The 20,706-nt window shown below is 38.4% G+C and overlaps 1 protein-coding gene across 5 annotated transcripts in view; it reads right to left on the bottom strand.

Moving 5' to 3' along the window:
• CGNL1 (cingulin like 1) overlaps positions 1-20,706 on the bottom strand; it is a 60,625-nt gene that overhangs the window by 20,983 nt on the left and 18,936 nt on the right. For all 5 annotated transcript variants that reach the window (XM_032700329.1, XM_032700332.1, XM_032700330.1 and 2 more), the window contains 5 exons: positions 20,401-20,494; positions 19,058-19,159; positions 18,521-18,669; positions 17,907-18,042; positions 16,113-16,325 (listed from right to left, as the gene is read on the bottom strand). In XM_032700329.1, coding sequence (XP_032556220.1) covers positions 16,113-16,325; positions 17,907-18,042; positions 18,521-18,669; positions 19,058-19,159; positions 20,401-20,494 — 694 coding nt within the window. The remainder of the gene's footprint in view (positions 1-16,112; positions 16,326-17,906; positions 18,043-18,520; positions 18,670-19,057; positions 19,160-20,400; positions 20,495-20,706) is intronic.

Raw genomic sequence — 20,706 nt, 5'->3', positions numbered from 1 at the left:
TGACTTCTCATTCAGAATCCCATCCAAAGAAAACAGAAGAACCCAAGATATAATTTGTGGTTCTTGCTCCTGGGCATTCAGAGTCTGACACAAAGCAATGCTCTGTCCAAAGATCTGGTTCTGATGTGCAGGCCCACTGCCCTTTATATTAAGTCCTTAAACAACAGTAAGAACACCAGAACAGACTCAGGCTAGACCAGTATCCTCTCTTGTGGCCACAGCTGATGCTTACAGGCAAAGAGAGGAAGAACAACTATGGGACAAGCCTTTCCCCATTACACACTCTCAGCTCTCACTAGTTTTCCTCCAGGAACGTATCATCCATTAATTTCTCTAATCCCTTTCAAATCCATTTATACCTTTGGCATCTACATTACCTGGCAACAATAGGTAATTGCACATTAACTACTGAAGCATAACATTTTTGCACATGAAACAGTGTTTATCTGGGTGAAAACAAAAGAAATTCTACCAAACTACTCAGTAAGAAACTGTTTTGTGAAATATTTTATAAAAGCGTGAAAGTCACTTTTCAGTTACACTATTTTTTGATTGTTGCTCCTGATTTTCCCTTCCCTGTGCCCAAAAGGAATAAGCAAAGTTATATAAAAGGGTGTTTACAAAGAGTGCCCTCACTAGATTGTTTTCTAGCAAGCAACAGCTTTAAAATCATGCAAATTAGTTTGATAAAGCGGTAACTCAGAAAACACTCAGACTGTCTACAGGGTCAATGAACTTATTATACAAAAACTGGCAGCATAAGCAGGCTGACAAGTTCTGGTCTTTTGAAAACACTGAAAAAACTTGTTCTTCTGAGTACACGACTGGTTAAAAGCTCTGAAATAAATCTGTTGATGCTTTAAGTTTTCACATACTGCAACTTCAATAGCATTTATATATTCCTTTAATTTTTGCTTTCTTCATGCAGCGAAGTTTTACTAATTAGCAAGCACTCCACCGGTGGCTCCTTTTAGTCTCATTTCCCCCTTCTGGAGCTGAGTGAAAGCAGCTGAGGCACGCTGGGGAGTTCAGGGAAAGGAATGTTGATTTGTCTGTTCTTTTTCATCCAACCGCCTGCTCGGGGCTGCACAGTGAGACAGGACTGCAGCAGCCCCACACTGCACCTGAGGATTCCACTACTTCACCTGCCGGGCTTTGCTCTGCTTTCCCAACACAGGAAACTTCCTTAGAAGTGCATGCACACACACACACACACAAAACCAAATAATCCAACAACTCCTCAGATCTACACACATAAATATACACAGAAGTAGCTTCCATCTCTATATATGATTTAACTTAAGAGGCTCAAAATTAAGTTCAGACTGCACTGATGCAGTCACATCTAGAGATCTTCTCTTGTTTTTTTGCTGTATGTATCTTAGGATACAGCCCCTAAAATGAAACTAAACTGTTACTTGCTCTCCTTTTTCACTGTGTATTTCAGTAAGTAAGCAAGAAGCTACATGAATAAATATAAAAGGTAGAGAGGTATAAAGGGCAAGTCATGAGTACTATCTTTATTAACCTAATTTAAAATCCTGGAAATAAATTGGGTATATAAGTAAAATCTGCCTAAAGTTCCAGCTGCTTGAGTGACCAGCACTTAACCAGCAGATCTCCACAGGCCTCTAATGACCTTGGCACCATTACAAGGGTTGCACCTTCCCATGAACGAACTGTTCCCAAATGAATTTTCTAACACAGTAAGTATAAAAAATTCCTTTCTTTTACCTGAACGAGGTAAGTCTTAAAAAATACCAACAATAAATATATACACTCACACATACTTTTTTGAGATGGTAGAAAATCTCTGTTGGTATATATGGGGAGCTGTGCTGTATTGTAGTTGGAGAGTGAGCATTTTTCCTACTTCTGGGGAGAGTAGGAGGAATTTTCTTCAGAAGTGCTTTCACTGTACACTATTGTTTCAACATCTTTTCAACTTGTTTCAGATACCACTGAAAAGAAACACAGGAGTATCTATCCTATCAGTTTACCTTACACAACTGTACTTGAGGTATGAAAGATCACCCCGAGGATATTGTTTAGGAGTGTGATAAACAAAAAAATACACAAGTATCTTCAATTTGATAGTGAAGTTTAAATAAAGTCAAGCCACACAAATACAATTTAGATATTCTTTGTGTAGAAAAAGTACACATAGCATCACTTCTCCAAAAGAGTCAAATTGAGTCTAGATTGAAAAAAGCTTATGTTCATTTTCGCCAGTGTACTGAGAATTTCATGCAGAGCTTTTCACTGGCATGCCATACACATGCCAAATCCTATAGAATATGGACACGGGAAGTTTGGGTATCAAGAGTCTCCACAATTCTTCCCTTCTTGAATTCTCCACTGTTAGTCTCATTTGGCACTCCATGCTACCTTCTATCTGCTCTCCAGGCCTGCTCTTGGGAAGACAGGTGACCATGACAGGAAAGAGCCTGGGTATCATAGGAGAGGATACACAAAGAAAACAAGCCCTGAAATGCAGCTCTGACAGACCTTATAGCAACACCATTAGGGGAGAACCTGGTGGAGAGAGATCCCTATCCATATATTGAACAGTTACATAAGGGTCAGGCCAGCAGCCATCACATCATACATGGACACTGATGAAGCAGAAAAAGCTTGTTGTGACCTTTGCCCATGGAACCACAGAGGCAGTGGGCCCAACCAGTCCCACACAGCTAGAAGGCAATATTACTCACACAGAGACCATAGGCTGAATTTACCACTCTGTCATTAGAGATGGCTCACTGTATTCTGCAGAAAATTTCCCTATTGAAGCATGGCTGTAGAAGATATGAAAACCACTGCACTGAAATTACAGAGAAATTATTACGTACATTGATAAAGTTTGAATGGCAATTGCTGCACTTCATAGGCAAAAACAAAGTGGGGACAGCAAGGGCAGTTTAAGCTGCCCAACAGTACAGCACAGCAGAGTTCTGTACAGCAGGATTTGGAACAGCCAGCAGTGATCCTGCTCCATGCTTCTGTCTGCATGAGCACAGAGGCTGCCACTGAAAATTCAGGGACTGGCTCACAATTCAAAAAAGGAGTTGAAGGCTGTTTGCAAAAGCATTCAGAGTGGGTTAGAGTGATGATGAAAGCAGAAGGATAACTGAACACTACAGAGCTCGTAAGTACAGATGAGTTAAAAACAAGACAGAGAGAACACAGAGGTAGAGATTGTGCTGTGGATCCACAGCCCTCAGTCCACATGGGACTTGTTTGTAATGGTGCTGTACATAAACAACTTGAGTTAACTGAAGGTCCTTAACGACACTACATCAATTAATGACTCCTGTCAGTGCCCATTCATAAATCCCCTACATTTATTTATTTGAGGATGTTGGAAAAGTTTTGGCAAATATTTTAACTAAGTTTATACAATTTAATCCACGGTAACAGAGCTGGGTGAAGGTCACAAAGTAATGATTGAAGTTAAATATGAAACATTAACAAACCTTGTTAATATAAGAACTTCAGAGAATTGTGGATCAACTTCACAGAGTTTAAAAGAGATTATGAATATAAACACATAACAGAGCACATATCAGACAAAACTGGTTAAACAAGATTCTTGACCTGGAATGAAATACTGTATATGCAGACATATTTGCTGTACAGAAGGAAAAAAAACACACAAAAAACCCAAAACAAAACAAAAAAACAAACAAACAAAAAAACCCAACCAACCAAACAAAAAAAAACAACCTGCAAAACCCCAACCTTCTTGAAAAACAGGAGAAGAGGGAGGGAATTGTATCAAACATTGAAGTGAGCTCTTTGGATCTTAAAATTAACATAACTAAATTCCACTATTGCAGTTTCTTCCCTATGACATATAAAACACATTTATTTCTTTTTACTCCCACTTACTAGTTGTGACAGCATGTTTCAGTAAACCAACTTTTTACTATTACTATTTACTGCATTGTATTACAGAATTATATTTATGTAAGGTAAATACCCCATAGCATTTTTCTTGTTGTGTTTATTTGCATTTGCTTTGTCTTTCCTTTCAATCTGTCTGTCCTCGCTGCCTTCCAGAGCATCCAGTGCCCTCTATTCCCTACATTTAGCCAGCTTTACATTCAGATACCCATCTCCTGAATCTCTGAAGGAGTAATACCTTCCTCTTAATAACTATATCCTTTGCAAACTTCTTAAACAAACTGATACCACCTTTTCATTTATTATTTTTTTAATAAATGAAATATTTATTATGCTTTCTCAAATTTTATCATGTTTAAACTCATGATTTAAGACTGAGCAAGCCTTATCAGCAAAATTAAGCTACAGAGATTAGGTAAAAGGAGCTGGAAATGGGTAGCAAATTTCTGGAAAAAGTTGAGAATAAAAAAAAAAAAAAGCTTGTCCAGAAGAAAAAAAAATATAGTTGTAATGAGAAAGTCCCACAATACAAAGTCCTCAGTGACTGACTGAAGATAACCTTCTGCATTCTCATGTTGTCACTGTGCCACACTACACATTCTTGTCTCTGCCACAGATATCCTGAGGCAAGTCACTCAGCCAAAACTTTCCAGAGGGGCTCAGTAAATGCATGTTCCTTAATTTCCTTGGTGCTTGATTTGAGACACTGGGGCTTGGTTTCCAAAGACTTGAGTGCACAGTTGCAACTGAAGTCAGCAAAAACTGTACCCTGAATATATCAAGGACTATATAATGGCTAACATGGTGTTAACCAAGGCACTTCAGTTTGAACATGCACAACTAAAGGATCCTTTTAACATTAATGTCTCTACCTCTTCATTTCCTATATTTAATACAGGGGATAACATGCCTCATAAGATGGCAGCTATGCTGGGGAAACAAATCAGAGTTTGTGAAAAAAAATCTTTCTTCAGAAGAAGTTTTTGGTATTATGTACTGAGTGCAAGAACTGATCAAAGTTTGAAAAACATTGAAAAATGAAATATTTTAACATTGTGTTTAAGTGAGTACAAGCTACATTTAACTCAGAACAGATAAGAAGTGAGAATGTATGCACATATACATATATATATGCACACAGACAGATAAATATCTCTGTATTGTTTGATTTGATATGTACACCTGATCTACAATGTTTTACCTAGCATAGGTCTGCTTCTCTGAGCCCACAATCACAGCTGCTGGAGTTAATATGTATGTGGCATTTGGCTTTCAGCTTTAGGTCTAAAGTTCCCCTCCACAAGGGAACTTCAGCAGTTAAATTCATTTCCCTCACTTCCCATTCTGCTCCTTTTAGGTGTTTTGCCTAACAAGAAATTAATCTAATAAAGTCTGGGTTTGTGTCCTTGTATATTGTTATAATGTGTTCAGAAGTATTTTAAAACATATTAAGTTTGGTCAAGACCAAGTTTAAATAAAACAGTAAATACTGCTCCAACTCCTTTGCTGCATAAACCTCAGCAAAGCAAATGTATTTATATACTATTCTACTCTCAACTTTGGTGCAAGCAGTGAACAGATTTAAAGAACTGAAGATAAGGCTCAGATAGTACAACAGGCATGAAAATCAAACAAGATCCTTGAGATGCAAATAAAATGTTCTATTTCAACTTGAATACAGGAAAAAAATACTCCTGGATAGGAATGCAGAAAATGTTCTGTGGCTCCACACCTTTTTTTTTTACCACACCCTCCAAACTGGCGAAGACATGAGTGTGGTTGTGTAACTGATCATTAAAAAATGGTTTGGGCTGACTGCAGTGCTTCAGCTCATGGAACTCCCCTTTGGCAGTGACTTCAGGATGCAGGAGTGTCCTTTTACAAAATACAGGAAGAGCTAAAGTGTGTGGGAGCTAAGTATCTCATTCACAGCATGTCAGAATCATTAAATTTTGGCAAAATCCAATGTTTATCAGGCACAACTTGGAAATTTTTTCTAAAAGCCTTTAAATTTCCTTTCAGAATCAAGCTCAATAGAGTAAAACTAGTTCAACCAATTAACAGTTTGTTCTTTAATAGCCATACTTGAAGTACAAATCTAAAGGATAAATCTCCATTCAAAGTGAGCTAGAGCACAAACCAGAGCATTTTAATGGAAGTAAAAGGCTTTGAAATATTCTTTTCATATTGGTATCAAAGTAAATGCCATGATAATCTTCCAAAATCTTCTGAAAGAAAGGGAATGGTGTTGCTGCTCACTTCATTCTATTACTGGTGCAGAACACTTCATTCTACTACTGGTGCAGAACATTAATATCAAGGATGATACTGGCTGCTGAAACCAGCTCTAAAGATCCACGGGCCACCTTTTTAGGTTGATGCTGGACTAGTTGTTTAACTTCTCCAACTATCTGTAAAAGGTTGCATGTGGCTTCAAGGATTCAGATCTACCCAGCTCAGCTCCCTCTGATGATCTAGAGGGGGCAGCAGTGATGGGGATATCAAATCCCTTTCTATTGTCTTTTCCTCTCCTTTTTGCATACAAACAAAATAGTTTCTACAAGACAACTAGACACTGATTTCCCTAGGTAACATGTAAAAAAAACCCCAAAACCATTCTACACCCAAGGACTGACACCCAAGGGAAAGAGACAAACATGGAGAGGCTCAACATAGGGACAACCCTTTAACTGCAATCATCATTAGCTCATTATTCTGTAAAGACAGCTTCTGAAATCAGTATTATTTTGCTATAGTCATCTAGTTTTCCAAGCTCATGACTGTAAATAACAGGTCTTTATTTCTGTTTGTAGTTCCAGTATTTTTACCCACTGTGCACCTTTAGACAACTCTTCCAACCTCAGATACTATTTCTTAAAGCAGTTGAAAGCCCTAGGATGAATAACACAGTAACACCTGGATACTACAGGTAATAAAATCTCCTATCTCTACAAAAGGAATATGTGAACTCCATAAAAGCAAATTGGAGTGTTAGGCTACCAACCCAACCAGAACCAGCCCTTGCCCCCCCACTGCTTCAAAAAAAGGGGAAAAAAACATTAAAAAAACCCCCAGCTTCTTGAAAAGAGACTAAATGGTCCAAATGGCCTTACCTACTGTTTTCCTACTTTACACTCATTATATTAATTCTTCCCATCATCTCAAAGTGAGGCCTAGCCAACTTTAAGACATGGCTATGCCTTTGAAGTTGACTATTATTAGTCACCTATTAAAAGGGTCAGTGGTTTGTCTCTTAGTGAGGTATGCTGCAACCAGCTTAAATTCTCAGCTATATTTCAAGAGATTATTCAGTAAACAACTACACAAATTTACAAGCAATTCAGACTGTCTTTCATTTCAGCTAGAGCCATTCTATTAACTGGTTAAAAATTCACTTGTGACAGTTTAGAGAAAAGACCTGTTTTTTTCCAAGGTCATATTCACTGATCAAAATGGTATCATATCCTTAATATTATTTCCAAAATGATTTAGGTTTTCATTTCTGAGAGGTAATAAAAGATTTAAATGCCTACAATTTAAGTCTAAGTCATGGCTAGGCTTCGCGAACGAAGATTTGTGAAGGCACTATCCACATTTGCAGCAGGCACGCTGGTGGCTTATGAGGCCAATACGTGATAGACATATCCGATTGCAAAAGGCGCAGCAGAAAGACTCCTTAGATGGTGTATTTTGCAAGACACGGTTCTTTCTGCGTTGCCTTTTTTCCTCGAGAGTGATCCTGCGTGAGTTCTCAAAGGCTTCCGCAGCGTTATAGATGGTGTGTCTCCAGGCCTCCCGATTGGAGGCCAGAGTAGACCAGTTATGGTGATCAATATGGCCAAGGCTGAGATGTTGTTTCAGGGAGTCCTTGAATCTTTTCTTCGGGGCTCCTCTCATGCGGCAGCCAGTGGCAAGTTCACCATAGAGCAGGATCTTAGGGAGGCGGTGGTCCTTCATCCTCGAGACGTGCCCTGCCCATCGCAGCTGCGTTCTCAGTAACATGGCCTCAATACTTGTGACAGCTGCTTGCTCAAGTACAGATGTATTGGTCACAAAATCTGACCAGTGGATGTTAAGGATTGTACGGAGGCAGCGCTGATGGAAGCGTTCTAGGAGACGCAGGTGGTGGCGGTAGATGACCCATGATTCGGAGCCGTATAGGAGAGTAGACAAGACTATGGCTTTGTAAACACTGATCTTGGTGCTTTTCTTTAAGTGTTTATTACGCCATACTCTCTTGTGGAGTTTTCCAAAAGCATTATATGCCTTAGCTAACCTGTTGTCTATCTCTCCGTCGATCTTACCATCTGAGGAGATGAGGCTACCAAGGTAATTAAACTGTTGGACTGATTTGAGCTCTGATTGGCCAATGGTGATGTGGGGATGAAGGAAGACTTCCTGAGGTGCAGGTTGATGGAGGACCTCTGTCTTCTTTAAGCTGACTTCCAGCCCAAAGAGCTCAGCAGCACCTGCAAAGCAGGATGTTAAACGCTGCAGAGCTGCTTCTGTGTGGGCAACAAGGGCAGCATCATCAGCATAAAGCAGCTCCCGGACAAGATGGTTTAAGGTCTTGGTGTGGGCCTTCAGTCGCCTTAGATTGAATAGACTTCCATCAGTACGGTATCGAATGTAGATGCCGTCCTGATCATCGAGGTCTGCTGTGGCCCTTTGGAGCATCATGCTAAAGAAGACGGTGAATAGGGTAGGAGCGAGAACGCAACCTTGTTTCACACCATTCTTAATTAAAAAGGGCTCAGAAAGTGTGTTGCCATATCTGACTTGGCCGTGCTGATCCTCATGGAGTGAGATGATCATTTTAAGGAACTTGGGGGGACAACCTAAACGTTCCAAAATCTGCCACAGACCTTTTCTGCTCACAGTATCAAAAGCCTTGGTGAGGTCGACAAAGGTTACATAGAGACCTTTATTCTGTTCCCTACACTTCTCTTGCAGTTGTCTGAGGACAAATACCATGTCTGTGGTGCTCCTGTTGGTTCTGAAACCACATTGACTTTCAGGTAGAATTCCTTCTGCTATAGTGGGTATTAGTCTGTTCAAGAGTATTCTTGCCAGGATTTTGCCAGCAATGGAGAGCAGAGTAATACCACGATAGTTTGAGCAATCTGATTTAGAACCTTTCTTCTTATACAAAGTGATGATGACAGCATCACGAAGGTCTGATGGTAGTTCACCGAGCTCCCAGCAGCGCACCACAAACTCGTGAAATTTGGTGTGGAGTGCAAGGCCCCCATGTTTCCAGACTTCAGGTGGAATTCCATCAACCCCAGCTGCCTTGCCGATTTTTACCTGCTGTATGGCCTTCAGAGTTTCTTCTAAAGTGGGGGCAGTATCCAATTCATATTTTACTGGTTGTCGTGTGATGGACTGAATTGCTGAATCTTGGACTACACGGCTGGTACTGAAAAGAGTCTGAAAGTGTTCAGACCATCGATTCAGAATGGAGGTTTTATCTGTTAGAAGGGTTTGACCATCAGCACTGAGTAGAGGGCTTTGGACCTGGTATGTAGGTCCGTATGCTGTTTTCAAGGCCTCATAGAAACCTTTGTGATCACCTGTATCTGCGCATAATTGAGTTTTTTCAGCTAGATCGATCCACCACTTGTTCTGGATGTCGCGAAGTTTCTGCTGGAGCTTGCTGCATGCGAGACGAAAGGCTGTTTTTCTTGCGTGACAGGATGGCAGTGCAAGGTGTGCTTGGTGGGCGGTTCTCTTCTTCCTCAACAAGTCTTGGATTTCTTGGTTGTTTTCGTCAAACCAGTCCTTGTTCTTCTTGAGGGAGAACCCTAAGGATTGTTCAGAGGAATGCAGGATGCTGTTTTTAATATGAAGCCAGATTGTTTCAGGAGAGGAATCTGTGGGAATGTTTTCGAGCCAAGTTTGAAGGTTTGCCTGGAAACTGTCTCTTACTGTGGCTGATTGGAGATTGTTAACTTGGAGTCTTCTCCTTGGAATGCTGCCCCTCTTTGGTTTGAATTTGAGCTTAAAATTGAGTTTACAGCGCACAAGCCGATGGTCTGTTTGGCATTCTGCGCTGGGCATCACGCGGGTATGGAGGACATCGCGGGCATCTCTCTGTCGCACTAAGACATAATCAATGAGGTGCCAATGCTTAGAACGGGGGTGCATCCAGGTTGTCTTCAGACTATCTTTCTGCTGAAAGATAGTATTAGTGATGGTGAGTTGTTGCTCTGCACAGAATTCTAGCAGAAGTCGACCATTGTCGTTGCAGTTTCCAACACCATGCTTGCCTAATACTCCTTTCCAGGCTTCAAAATTCTTGCCTACTCTGGCGTTGAAATCACCAAGGATAATGATCTTATCGTCTGCAGGAACCTTTTGGGTAAGGAGGCGCAGGTCAGTGTAAAATTTATCTATTTCAGCAGGGTCAGCTTGGAGAGTTGGGGCATATATACTAAAGATGACAACATATTGCTTGTTGTTTAGCGGAAGGCGTAGGGAGATAATGCGGTCAGAGTGACCTGTCGGCAGAGTAATGCGGTCAGAGTGACCTGTCGGCAGATAAGTCTAAGAATGCACTCCTTTTTTACACAGAGCACATTAAACAAAACTTTCCAATTTAGGCATGACCATACATTTACACAGTTATACAATCCAGAACCAGGAAAATATTAACCTCTCTCAGCCAGTACTTATATCAATGTCACATTATCCCCCTGGCTATGTATCATGACATACTCAGACTGGCTTATATCAACAGTTTTTTCAGGGTCAGAAGTTGTTGCAAAGACGAGAGTAAAATATTAACTAATTCTGTGTTCACATTGTTCCCTACTGTTTGACACAGTCAAATACTTCGCATACATCTACAAATAAACATATACTTTCACAGGAAAAACTAACTGAATACATATACTGTCTTCTGCTGATAAGGATTAGAGATCTTCCTGAAAAGGATTAGAGATCCTCCTGATGGCATTGAAGAAGTACCTGGCTGTACAGGCTCTTGCCAAATTTCAGATACACAAAAAAAACCCCCAACAACAACCCCCCCTTCCCAACTGAGACTAACTGAACTAGTCCCAGCAGAGTAAGGTTAACAGTAGTGAAATTACTATTACAGATAAAACAGAATGATCTTTTTAATTATTGTCGAGATGTGGTCCAATCCAACTCAAATAGAACTTTGCAGGACAGTTTTGCTCAGAGGCTTTCTTGACTCTACAGACAGTATAAAAATAGTTTCATGGTACTGTCTGCATCCAAGCACACACATGTACCCACTAAATAAATGGAGGGGTAAATTCCACAGAAAAGAAAGACCAGGGCAGGTAAAACTTAAAAGACACAGTAACCAAGTTACATCTTCATGCACTTGGGAGGCACATTTTATATTCCTGTTGACAACACAGCTCATATTCCAATATTTGTTTGGTACTTCATTTAACGGGTGCCTAAAAACACGCATGATGCTATTACCAAACAACTTCCTTTCCACACACAGAATACAGACACTTAAAGCAAAACAAATCAAATCTGTCTCCCAAATTTTCCATATACACTTCTAAACTATGTGTTTCCAATAACAATGCCCATTTAAGGAGTGCCTGCAGCCTTCCCTCCACCATCACACTTCTGGCTGCACACCCTCCCTCTCTTTCCCCTCACTCCATCTGTGTTTGTACCACACTGAAAATCAATCAGAGACGTACCAGGCTTTTAGAAGGCTGGTAAAAGAGGGCAGAAAATGCAAGGAGGAGAGTGTTATGTCATGAAAGATGAAACACTGACTTGGACCAGTCACTCCACCATTTGACTCTGTACAGTTTGGATCAGTCACCAACCAGCTTCTATCACTGACATCAAACCAGTGTTTTGTCAGCAAAGGGTGCCCCAGGCAAGCAGAGGAAAGAAAACACCCACCAGTGGCATCTGAAATCCTGGCTCATCTTCTCTAAATCTTTTCCAATTGTTGTGTATCTTGCTTGAGATGAACAGACTAGTCTCAGAGGATTCAGGATGCAGATTCAGAGGAGTTACTGACGTATCGATACAAGGGCACAACGATGTTCTCACGCCCAAATAATTCTTATCATATAATTTGTTTCTTTTACTGCTATCAAGACTATGGGTTTTTAGTGTGATTTATTATAACCCCAAGATTTTACCTTAGCATGGCAAGAAGTAGCTGGGATTCTACTGGGTTTTTTCATATATATAATTTTACAGCTATATACATTAGATCTGTGTATCGCTTTCAGTACCAAAATGTCTCTGCAATGCTCCACAGTTATATCTTCACTCCCCTCTGAGGAATTTGGTTTGTAAAGCATTATTCCAAAATACAGTCTCAGAATATACTAAATTATGTTTCATTTTACATTTAAACTATGTATTCCATCCATTTCTACAAAAAAGGCAGACATAGTATATATCAGAATCATTTACAATGGTTAAGTTTTTGTTAAGCTTCTGCTCCATGCAGGAGATTTTTATTAGCTTTGAGGAAGAAGTATAATATTATCAGGCTGGGTAGAAAAAGATTCAATAGTTACTTTCATTCCAAAGGTCTTTACAGCTCTGTGCTAGATTCACCTAAATTCACAAGATGGGAAAACCAAAACCCAAGCTTCTGATCATTTATAATACTCAAAATTTCATATTATTTTCCTGTCTTAAAGGAATACACTTTTAGTTCATAACATGTGCAGAAGGCAACCACTGTCTTTTGCTGTTCCTGCACTTGCTGTGGTAAAATTCCTTCTCTTTCATCGTATCACATGGCTAACACACACATGTCAGCTAAAGGCCACATGACTACGAGCTTCATCACATTCTTCAATGTGTTGATAAACTAATCAGCTCCGAGCTCTGAGTGTCTGTTTTACCATTCAGAGAACAAAGTCAGACGTACAACAAACGCTGGATAAACCAGCCAAGGTCAGGCCTAAACAAGCCTCTTCCTAAGGTGATGATTACAGCTTCTTCTGAACAGCAGAATTTGGGCAGGCTGCTGCTCAAAATACACACACAGGTTTGAAGTGCTGTGCATTTGCAACTGCCCTCTTGAGCTGATACAATTCCACTGGAATTTGAACAGCACTGGTTGCAATAGGCTATAACCTTTTACCTGCAGTATTACCTTCCAAAAGCTGTTTTCAAATTTTACTGAATCAGTGGCACTTCATCTACACTGACAGAGCACTCATGGTTAAAGTAGTACAAAATTCTGGATTGTTGTGTTGTAGAGTCAGATTAAATAACAGAAATTTTTTGTACTACATTAAAAACTGGAGGGGATCCATATTTATTTCTGTTCTAGCATTGTGATTATGAAGAATTCCATTCTTAATCAGAAAGACCTTCATTTCTTAATTTATTATTAAATTATTATCCCACAGACACGGTCTGGAAGTTTTACTATTGTTAAATGGAAATAGTCTGATCCCAGTCTTAATAAACAAGAAATGACGTCAAGAATAATCACAGCCATCTCAAGACCACCACAAGCAAAAAACATAACACAAAAGTTAAAAAGGTAAACTGTAGCAGAGAAAGTTAATATCTTAATATCTGTGACTTTATGTAAAAATCTTTATTACAAAAAACAACCAACAATAAAAACCCAACAAAACCCCCCAGCCCAGCACCAGAGCAGTGAGCATGAGAACAGAATCATACATGACAAACAACCCTGCCCTGTTCTTCTACCAGATAACCTTGAGAATGTTTCTAACATTGCTTCAGAACAGATCTATGTGGCATTCTACCCACACAGACCAAAGGCACTCTACATTACTTGCCAACCTACCTGATGTCTCCAGCAGCTGAAAATTCTGTTGATTTAACACTGGCATAAAAACTACTTCCTTTCTCTCTGCAAAATTTTCCTTTACAGCCTATATACATCACAAAACACCTTTATTCACTGTAGCAATTTGGATGATCTAGAAGCAATAAGTACTAACACTTTGTACATACAGATTCCAACATAACCTGATCTATCCAACATCAGTATCCACATTTTGTGTGTGACAAACCACTATTACAGCATTTACACACCTGTTTTCCTCACCACATACAACAGAATGGCCCTTTCCACTAATCTTTGATGTAAATTTCTTGTACCACCATCCAGTATGAATTTTTCCAGCTTGCAATAATATTAAAAAAAATAAATTTAACAGGTCAAGCAGCTTCCATTGTACAGCATATGATTTTCACACACTGTTGGGTATTCCAGAGTAATTATAAACCCAATCATTAACATCACAGCAGATCACTCAGTTAACTTACTGCAGAGATTGGTTATATTTTCCTGACAGAAGATATATCAAACTCAACAATTGATCTCAGCCAGCAGGCATAAAGATAATGCTGTGCTTAAAAAAAAAAAATCATTAAGAGTACAAGATTTAAACCAAGAAAAAAAACCCACCTTGCAATTAAGCATGTTTTACTTTAAATAAAAACAAAAATCACTTGCATTAAAATTATAAGAGAACTGGTGCTTAGGGCAACATTAATCAAATAAATTTCACTTTTGAACATCTTATTAAATTTACTATTAAATTTACTATTAGACTGTCCTGCAAGTAAATAAATGCTATTTATAAGTATCTCTAAGCCACAGCACCCCAATCATAGAGCCATTTCCCAGACTGTGGTATTGTTATGCTGAACAGACTACTCTTTCATTTCTTGTCAGTCGTAATTACAGCTCCATAATTGAAATACAGTAAATTACCAGGCACTAACTTTGAAAGATGGTTCATTGAGGTTGAGCTGTCACTACAATTACTGTATAATAAAAAATGATCATTTAAATGTTCTACTTTTCTCTCAAAGAAAAAAATTAATTCAATTCAAGCAGCTCAGACGAGTCAAATATCTTCATGATGATGTAAACAAAGAGAAACAACACATTTAAGCAAAGTGAGCAATCTCAAGCACAAGTCCTAGGCTGCATAAACAGCTCAGCATATATGAAGTTTTCAGACCTCTGAAGAAAATTTCATGTTTAAAAACAACCCTTTAAAAGGATAATCTTTAACAGAATTCAGTCCTAAAATATCTATCCAGCATCTTCCACATGTGCTTCTATTTTACTCATAAAGCATATAAAGCTTTGGAAACCTCTTTCAAGTTTCAAGCTTAATTTTAATTCAGTTCTACGTTACGTTTTAGATCACAACTAGTAGGATAACTACAACTCACCTAAGCCCAGTGAGGAGCAACACACATGAATTAGAATGGACATTTCTAAGCAGAAAGCTGGGCCTACAGTTCTGACTTCTATTGGTCAAGCACAGTTTGCCTGCAAAGATTTTCTCAAACATGTGACAGAAATAAAAAGAGGGAAGGGAAAAGATACAAATAGCTGTCACTGTAAAAATAATGCTCAAAACTTTATGAGAACATCCCCTTACCAAAAGAAAATTTTTCAATGTATTTGTAGCTGCTGTCTCTGCAAAGAAAACTTCACAAAGGACGTCTTTTGGAAACCAGTAACAGATAAGCACACATGAAACCTGTTCCTATTCTTCCCCTCACACAGACTTCCTGCTAATGCTGGAAGAGGCAATTCCTTCAGTTCTGTTTTCTTCCTGTCTGATTCAAAACACCCAAATCCCTGCTGTTTCCCTTGTGCTGGAACTCCTTTGACCATTCAGTAAACAAACTAAGTTCAATAAATGAAAAGGACACAAAATAAAACAAAAACCCCACACTAGTACTAAGTAGTTGAATGGACAAGATGGGACAATGTAATCAGGGAACAGGATGTGACACAAGGAGCTGAAAAGAGGAATAGTGGGCTGCAGAGAACTGCTAGAAGTTCCAAAACTATAATTTCAACAGCATCACTGGCAAAGCATACTGGGGCTCTTCAGGGCATCCTCAAGGTTTTGGTGATTCCATTTAACCCAAGACAAGCAAATGGTCCTCTGTACCACACTCCCATCTATTCTCTCTCAAAGTTTGCAATTAAGCACATGTAGTCAATAACTGCTGGAAGAAAGGGCCACAACTTCAGCTGCGACAATCAACCAAAACATCAGATGAGTGTATGAAATAAAACTTACTCTCAGCAGCTAAGAATCCCCAGCCCAAATCTTGTCCTATTTATTTTGCTAAGAAAATAGCAGTATCTGAAAGCATCTAGTGTATGACATCTGAGAGAGGTAAGATTTTTCCCTGTAGAGATTAACTGTAATCACTTCTCTTACCTCTGTTGCTTTCTCCAGGCTCTGTCGCAGATCGAGCAATTCCTTATCGTGTTGCTCCTTAACTTTGTCCATCTCCATGTCATGGCTGGATACTTCTTCTTTAAGTGCTCCTTTTAAAGCTGTAAGCTCTCTCTCTCTCTTTCTCAAGATCTCTTCTTGTTGATCTTTTGCTATTAATACTTCTTGCAGATCCTGCTTCATTTGCATCAGCTCCTGAAGCCCAAAATTAAAACACAACTGTGTGACACACAGGAATGTTCTGTCTGTATTTCACACAAAGAAAGCATATAAGCTCCCCAAGGCCAACTTCGTTTCATATGACTGACATGTTTTATAGTAAGCTAAAAATTTACTAAACCCTAGGATTATTAGAAGCTGATGGTTTATGCAATGGTCAACATATCTGATGCTGTAAAACTATCAAAAGACTTTGATGGTGTATGTTAAGCCATCGGTAAATAAAGAAGGAGTCAAACAGAGGTTGCAATTTAACAACTCCCTAAGTCCTACTTTCAGTAGCAAAAAGGTAGATTAAGAACAAAGACAAAACATTCTTTCTCATATGGCAAGAGAAGCAAACCCAATGATAATTCTTTGTTTTATTTTCTGCTGAAAGAATAAAGTTGCTTCTTCAAGTGCTGAAGACAAAACAAGTGCTTCCCAACTGAGTCCCTGTGTTCACACCCTTCCTCCTCCTCCCACCACGTTCACCCTAGAAGGCATTTCCCCTCTCCAAATTGCTGGGGAGGAAGTGGGTAGTCAGTAAATATGAAGACTAAAGACACATGCATATAAACACAGAATAAAAAAACCAACAACAATCAAAAATGTACAGCTTCAAGAATTATCTGATTTGGTATTTCTCAAGCTGTGAATAATTGCACCTCCAAAACCCATGTAGGCTTCCCCTCACTGAAGCAGGATCAGTACATCTAAACCACTCCTGACACCCATCATCTACTTCATCCTTAAAAGCCTACAATGAAAGGGACTCTACTACCATCCCAGAGAGCCATATTCCTCTGTTTAATTATCAACATTATTAGAAACTTTTTCCAACACTTACTTTAACTCTGAAGCCGAGTCTCTCATTTCTTACTCTGTCTCCACACAACACAGAAAAACTGATCACTATCACCTTTAGAGCAACATTCTACAAAATGCTTTGAATCTTCCCTCTCTCCTCCACTCAGATTAAAGTCCTGCTCCATAGGTAATATTTTTCAGTACTACCACCGTCATTGGAGATATTCCTCTACTTATTTACAACTTTCAACTACAGTATCTGAGATTTAAGACAGCAATTTTAGAGAGTAATCAAATCTCACCTATACAAAACAAGCTAATTATTCTACTAAGCATGTCTTGTGTGCAAACATCTTTAATATTCCTGAGACCTACTGTCTATGCTTTCTTTTGCATTTTATCATTTACCTTCCATTTCTTCTTTGCACTAGTATTAAGACAAGTTAATTGTCTTGGTACTTTAGAGTACTAAGACACTGTGAATTCTTATCTTCTTTTTGAACATTTGTGCACTGATACTCCAACACACCCTTACCAACAAATTTAATAAATGTGTTCTCTATTTCATAATCAGTATATTAATATAACCAGGGTTCCAGCCAATTCATCCTTCATCTCAAGGTGACAGAAAACCTTTCTTTTGTTCCTCTCCAGACTATCCCTCCTCCTCTGCCCCTGAACCCATCAACAGAAAGTCAACAATTTAGAGACTGCTTTGGTGCAATTCTTCTGATTTTTTCATTCTCCTTCTGGCACTTTATAACTAACCTCAATCAGAATCTCTTTCTCCCCTTGATCAGTATGTTTTGCATTATCCAGTTCATCATGCATCTCAGAGAGCTGGTCCTGAAGATCTCTGATCTCAGTCTGGTGCTGTTCCTGTTCCATCTTCACTTGAAAAAGCCTCATCAGTAAAAATCAGACAGGATTTTTTAATTTGTAGAAATACTAATTTGTTCATTCAAGTACTAAAAAGACATATGTATTTACTCCCACAAGAGAATGAGATACAATGAGACAAAAATTAAATGTCAGAGGGGTAAAATTGAGAAATCTAAGTAGGTATTTAAGTGGGAAGTTGTATTTTATTTCAAACTTGGTCATTCAAGTGTTTCCACATTTCAAAGACTCAAACTGTATATCATGACTGTGATATATTAAAAGCATTCTGCACTAAGAGGACGACTATAAATTCAGTAATCTTTCTTTTCCTTCCAGATATTCTAAAAACATGCCTCTTTTAAATGGTAGAAACACTTGCTATGATAACAAATGCACTCATCTGATTCCATTGAAATATTCTGCAGACACAGGTACTTTTAATCTAAAAGGTTTAAGGAAAGGTACAAACCCCAATGACAACTTCTCTAGAATTAACTCACTCCTCCAGGTTTTGCCTGAGGTCCTTCTCATTTTCCTCCAGCTGCTTTTTCAAGGCTTCCTTCTCACGTACACTTTCATCAAGTTGCAGCTGAAGATCTTTCAGACTTGCTCGTGTAGCATCTCTCTCTTCTTTGGAATTCTGCTGATTCTGAATTTTGAACACCAAAAGTTATGCAAGGTAGTAGCAGCTACATGAGTAACACAGTTTGACTCTCAGCCCACGTCTGTCTTGCTGCAATTAACTGATTAACATTTAGCTCTGCAGATACCCAAGATATTTTATGTGCAATTGCTTAACAGTTTTGTTCACTTCTCCAAACTCCTTCCCAAATACTGAGAAGAAAGACATTTGTTAAAAAGCATAACAGCGCTGTGAGCAACCACACTTCAAAGAAAAAGTCTTCTGAAAAAGCAAAGGTACATCTGGATTAAGAAAAACATGAAGCAAAAGAGATTCAGCTGGTTGATCAGTCATCACTTATTTAGGAAAGTATATTTGAAATAGTCAAAAGCTTTATAACAACAAAGTGCTGTACCCTAATTTCCAGATCCAGTTTTTTCTCTAATTCTTCCACTTTCCTTTCAAGTTCTGCTTTTTGTTCAACCAATGCTTTTACTTCAGTCGAAGAATCCGAAACCTACAATTAAATAGAGACATTTATTCCCACAAATGCAAGACATTCTTTTTTTTAAATCTAAAGCAAAGCTACAAGCAGGAATAATAAAGTGTAGCATCAACTGTCTGAGCTCACCAGGGACTTTTCATATGGGTCAGGTCTGGTTAAGATTTTCAAAGAAACCATGATTTGATTTTCATAAAAATGTCTGGATAACTGCTCAAAGCAAGTTGTCAGTAAAACAGGAAATACACAAACCTAAAGAAAAATTCAAATCAGGCAACATATGAAACAATTCACAAGTACGTGGGCCCAAATTTGACTGGGATATTTCTAATTATGCAAAATGGACATCAAAGGAATTCATGCTCATGTGTCAACAGATTTTCAAATACATTTTTTAGGATGTGTTTTGCAAAAGAAAAAAAAAAAAAAAAAAAAAAGCTGTAGTTAATAACAACAGCTACATGAGTCTCTCATTCCACATCTGTCTCACTGCAATTAACAGATTAACATTCACTACTCCAAACTCCTCAAACACTAAGAAACAGATGTCTTAAAAAGGGTAACTGTGCTGGGAGCAACTACACTTAAAATAGCCTTCTGAAAAAGCACAGGTATATGTGGATTAAAAAGAATATGACGCAAAATAGATTTTCATTTTGACTAATTAAAGCTCAGAATAAAATAATAAACAATAAGGATTTAATCATGCTCATGCCATCACTGCAACAACTGGGCATTTCTTCAGTTGGCTTTAGAACTGATAAAAAAAAGGTACCATTTAGCAGGAAACAAAAACTTTTCAGTAGTCAGATTGCCAAATGCTGTTGTTGTAATGTGACTTTTATACAATATCCTCAACTACTGCTTTTCTAAATTACAAATTAAAATACTCTCTCCACTTAGATATCTATTTATAGCACTATAAGGAGAAGATGCTCCATCACTATTTTTTAAACCTAAGTAGAGTAGCTTTTTCTTTGATCTGACAAAACATGTTCAAGTTTGCATCTCTCTCCTTTCAAAATGCAGAAACAAAATGTAGATGGTTTCATGGTAGACGTCTTCACATTCTTTTTTAATTTTTAGCAAATAGATTTTCCATAAGTCACCTCAGTGCATGATCAAAACTAAGCTATGCTCCTGAGGGGCTACAAGAACAGCCTGGTTAAGTCAGTAAGGGGAATTCAAATTTTTCAAGCCCTATCTAAATACTGTAGCACTTTGAAACAAGTCAAAACAAATTAGAAAGTCTTTACCTGTGTCTTTCCAGCAGCTCTTGACTTTAAAGTCTGAATTTTCTCAAAAACTAAGTTGACTTTCCTCTTTGTTGCATCATCATTATCAGGACTTCTAAAACAGACAGTAGAAGTAAGCAATGATATGATCAAAGTTACTATTTTGTTAACAACACAAATTCAGAGTGCCCAAACTACTGAAAATCACCACAAAAAAACCCAAACTAATATGAACCAATCAGAAATTATCTTAACTACGATTTATTAAAACCTTTAAAGAGAGGAATTAAAAATTTATATCCCAAATGTTTTCTGAAAAGCCAACCA

This window comes from Chiroxiphia lanceolata, chromosome 12, assembly GCF_009829145.1.
Source record: "Chiroxiphia lanceolata isolate bChiLan1 chromosome 12, bChiLan1.pri, whole genome shotgun sequence".
In the NCBI taxonomy this organism is placed as follows: Eukaryota; Metazoa; Chordata; class Aves; order Passeriformes; family Pipridae; genus Chiroxiphia; species Chiroxiphia lanceolata.
This window is presented reverse-complemented; position numbering and strand designations above follow the sequence as displayed.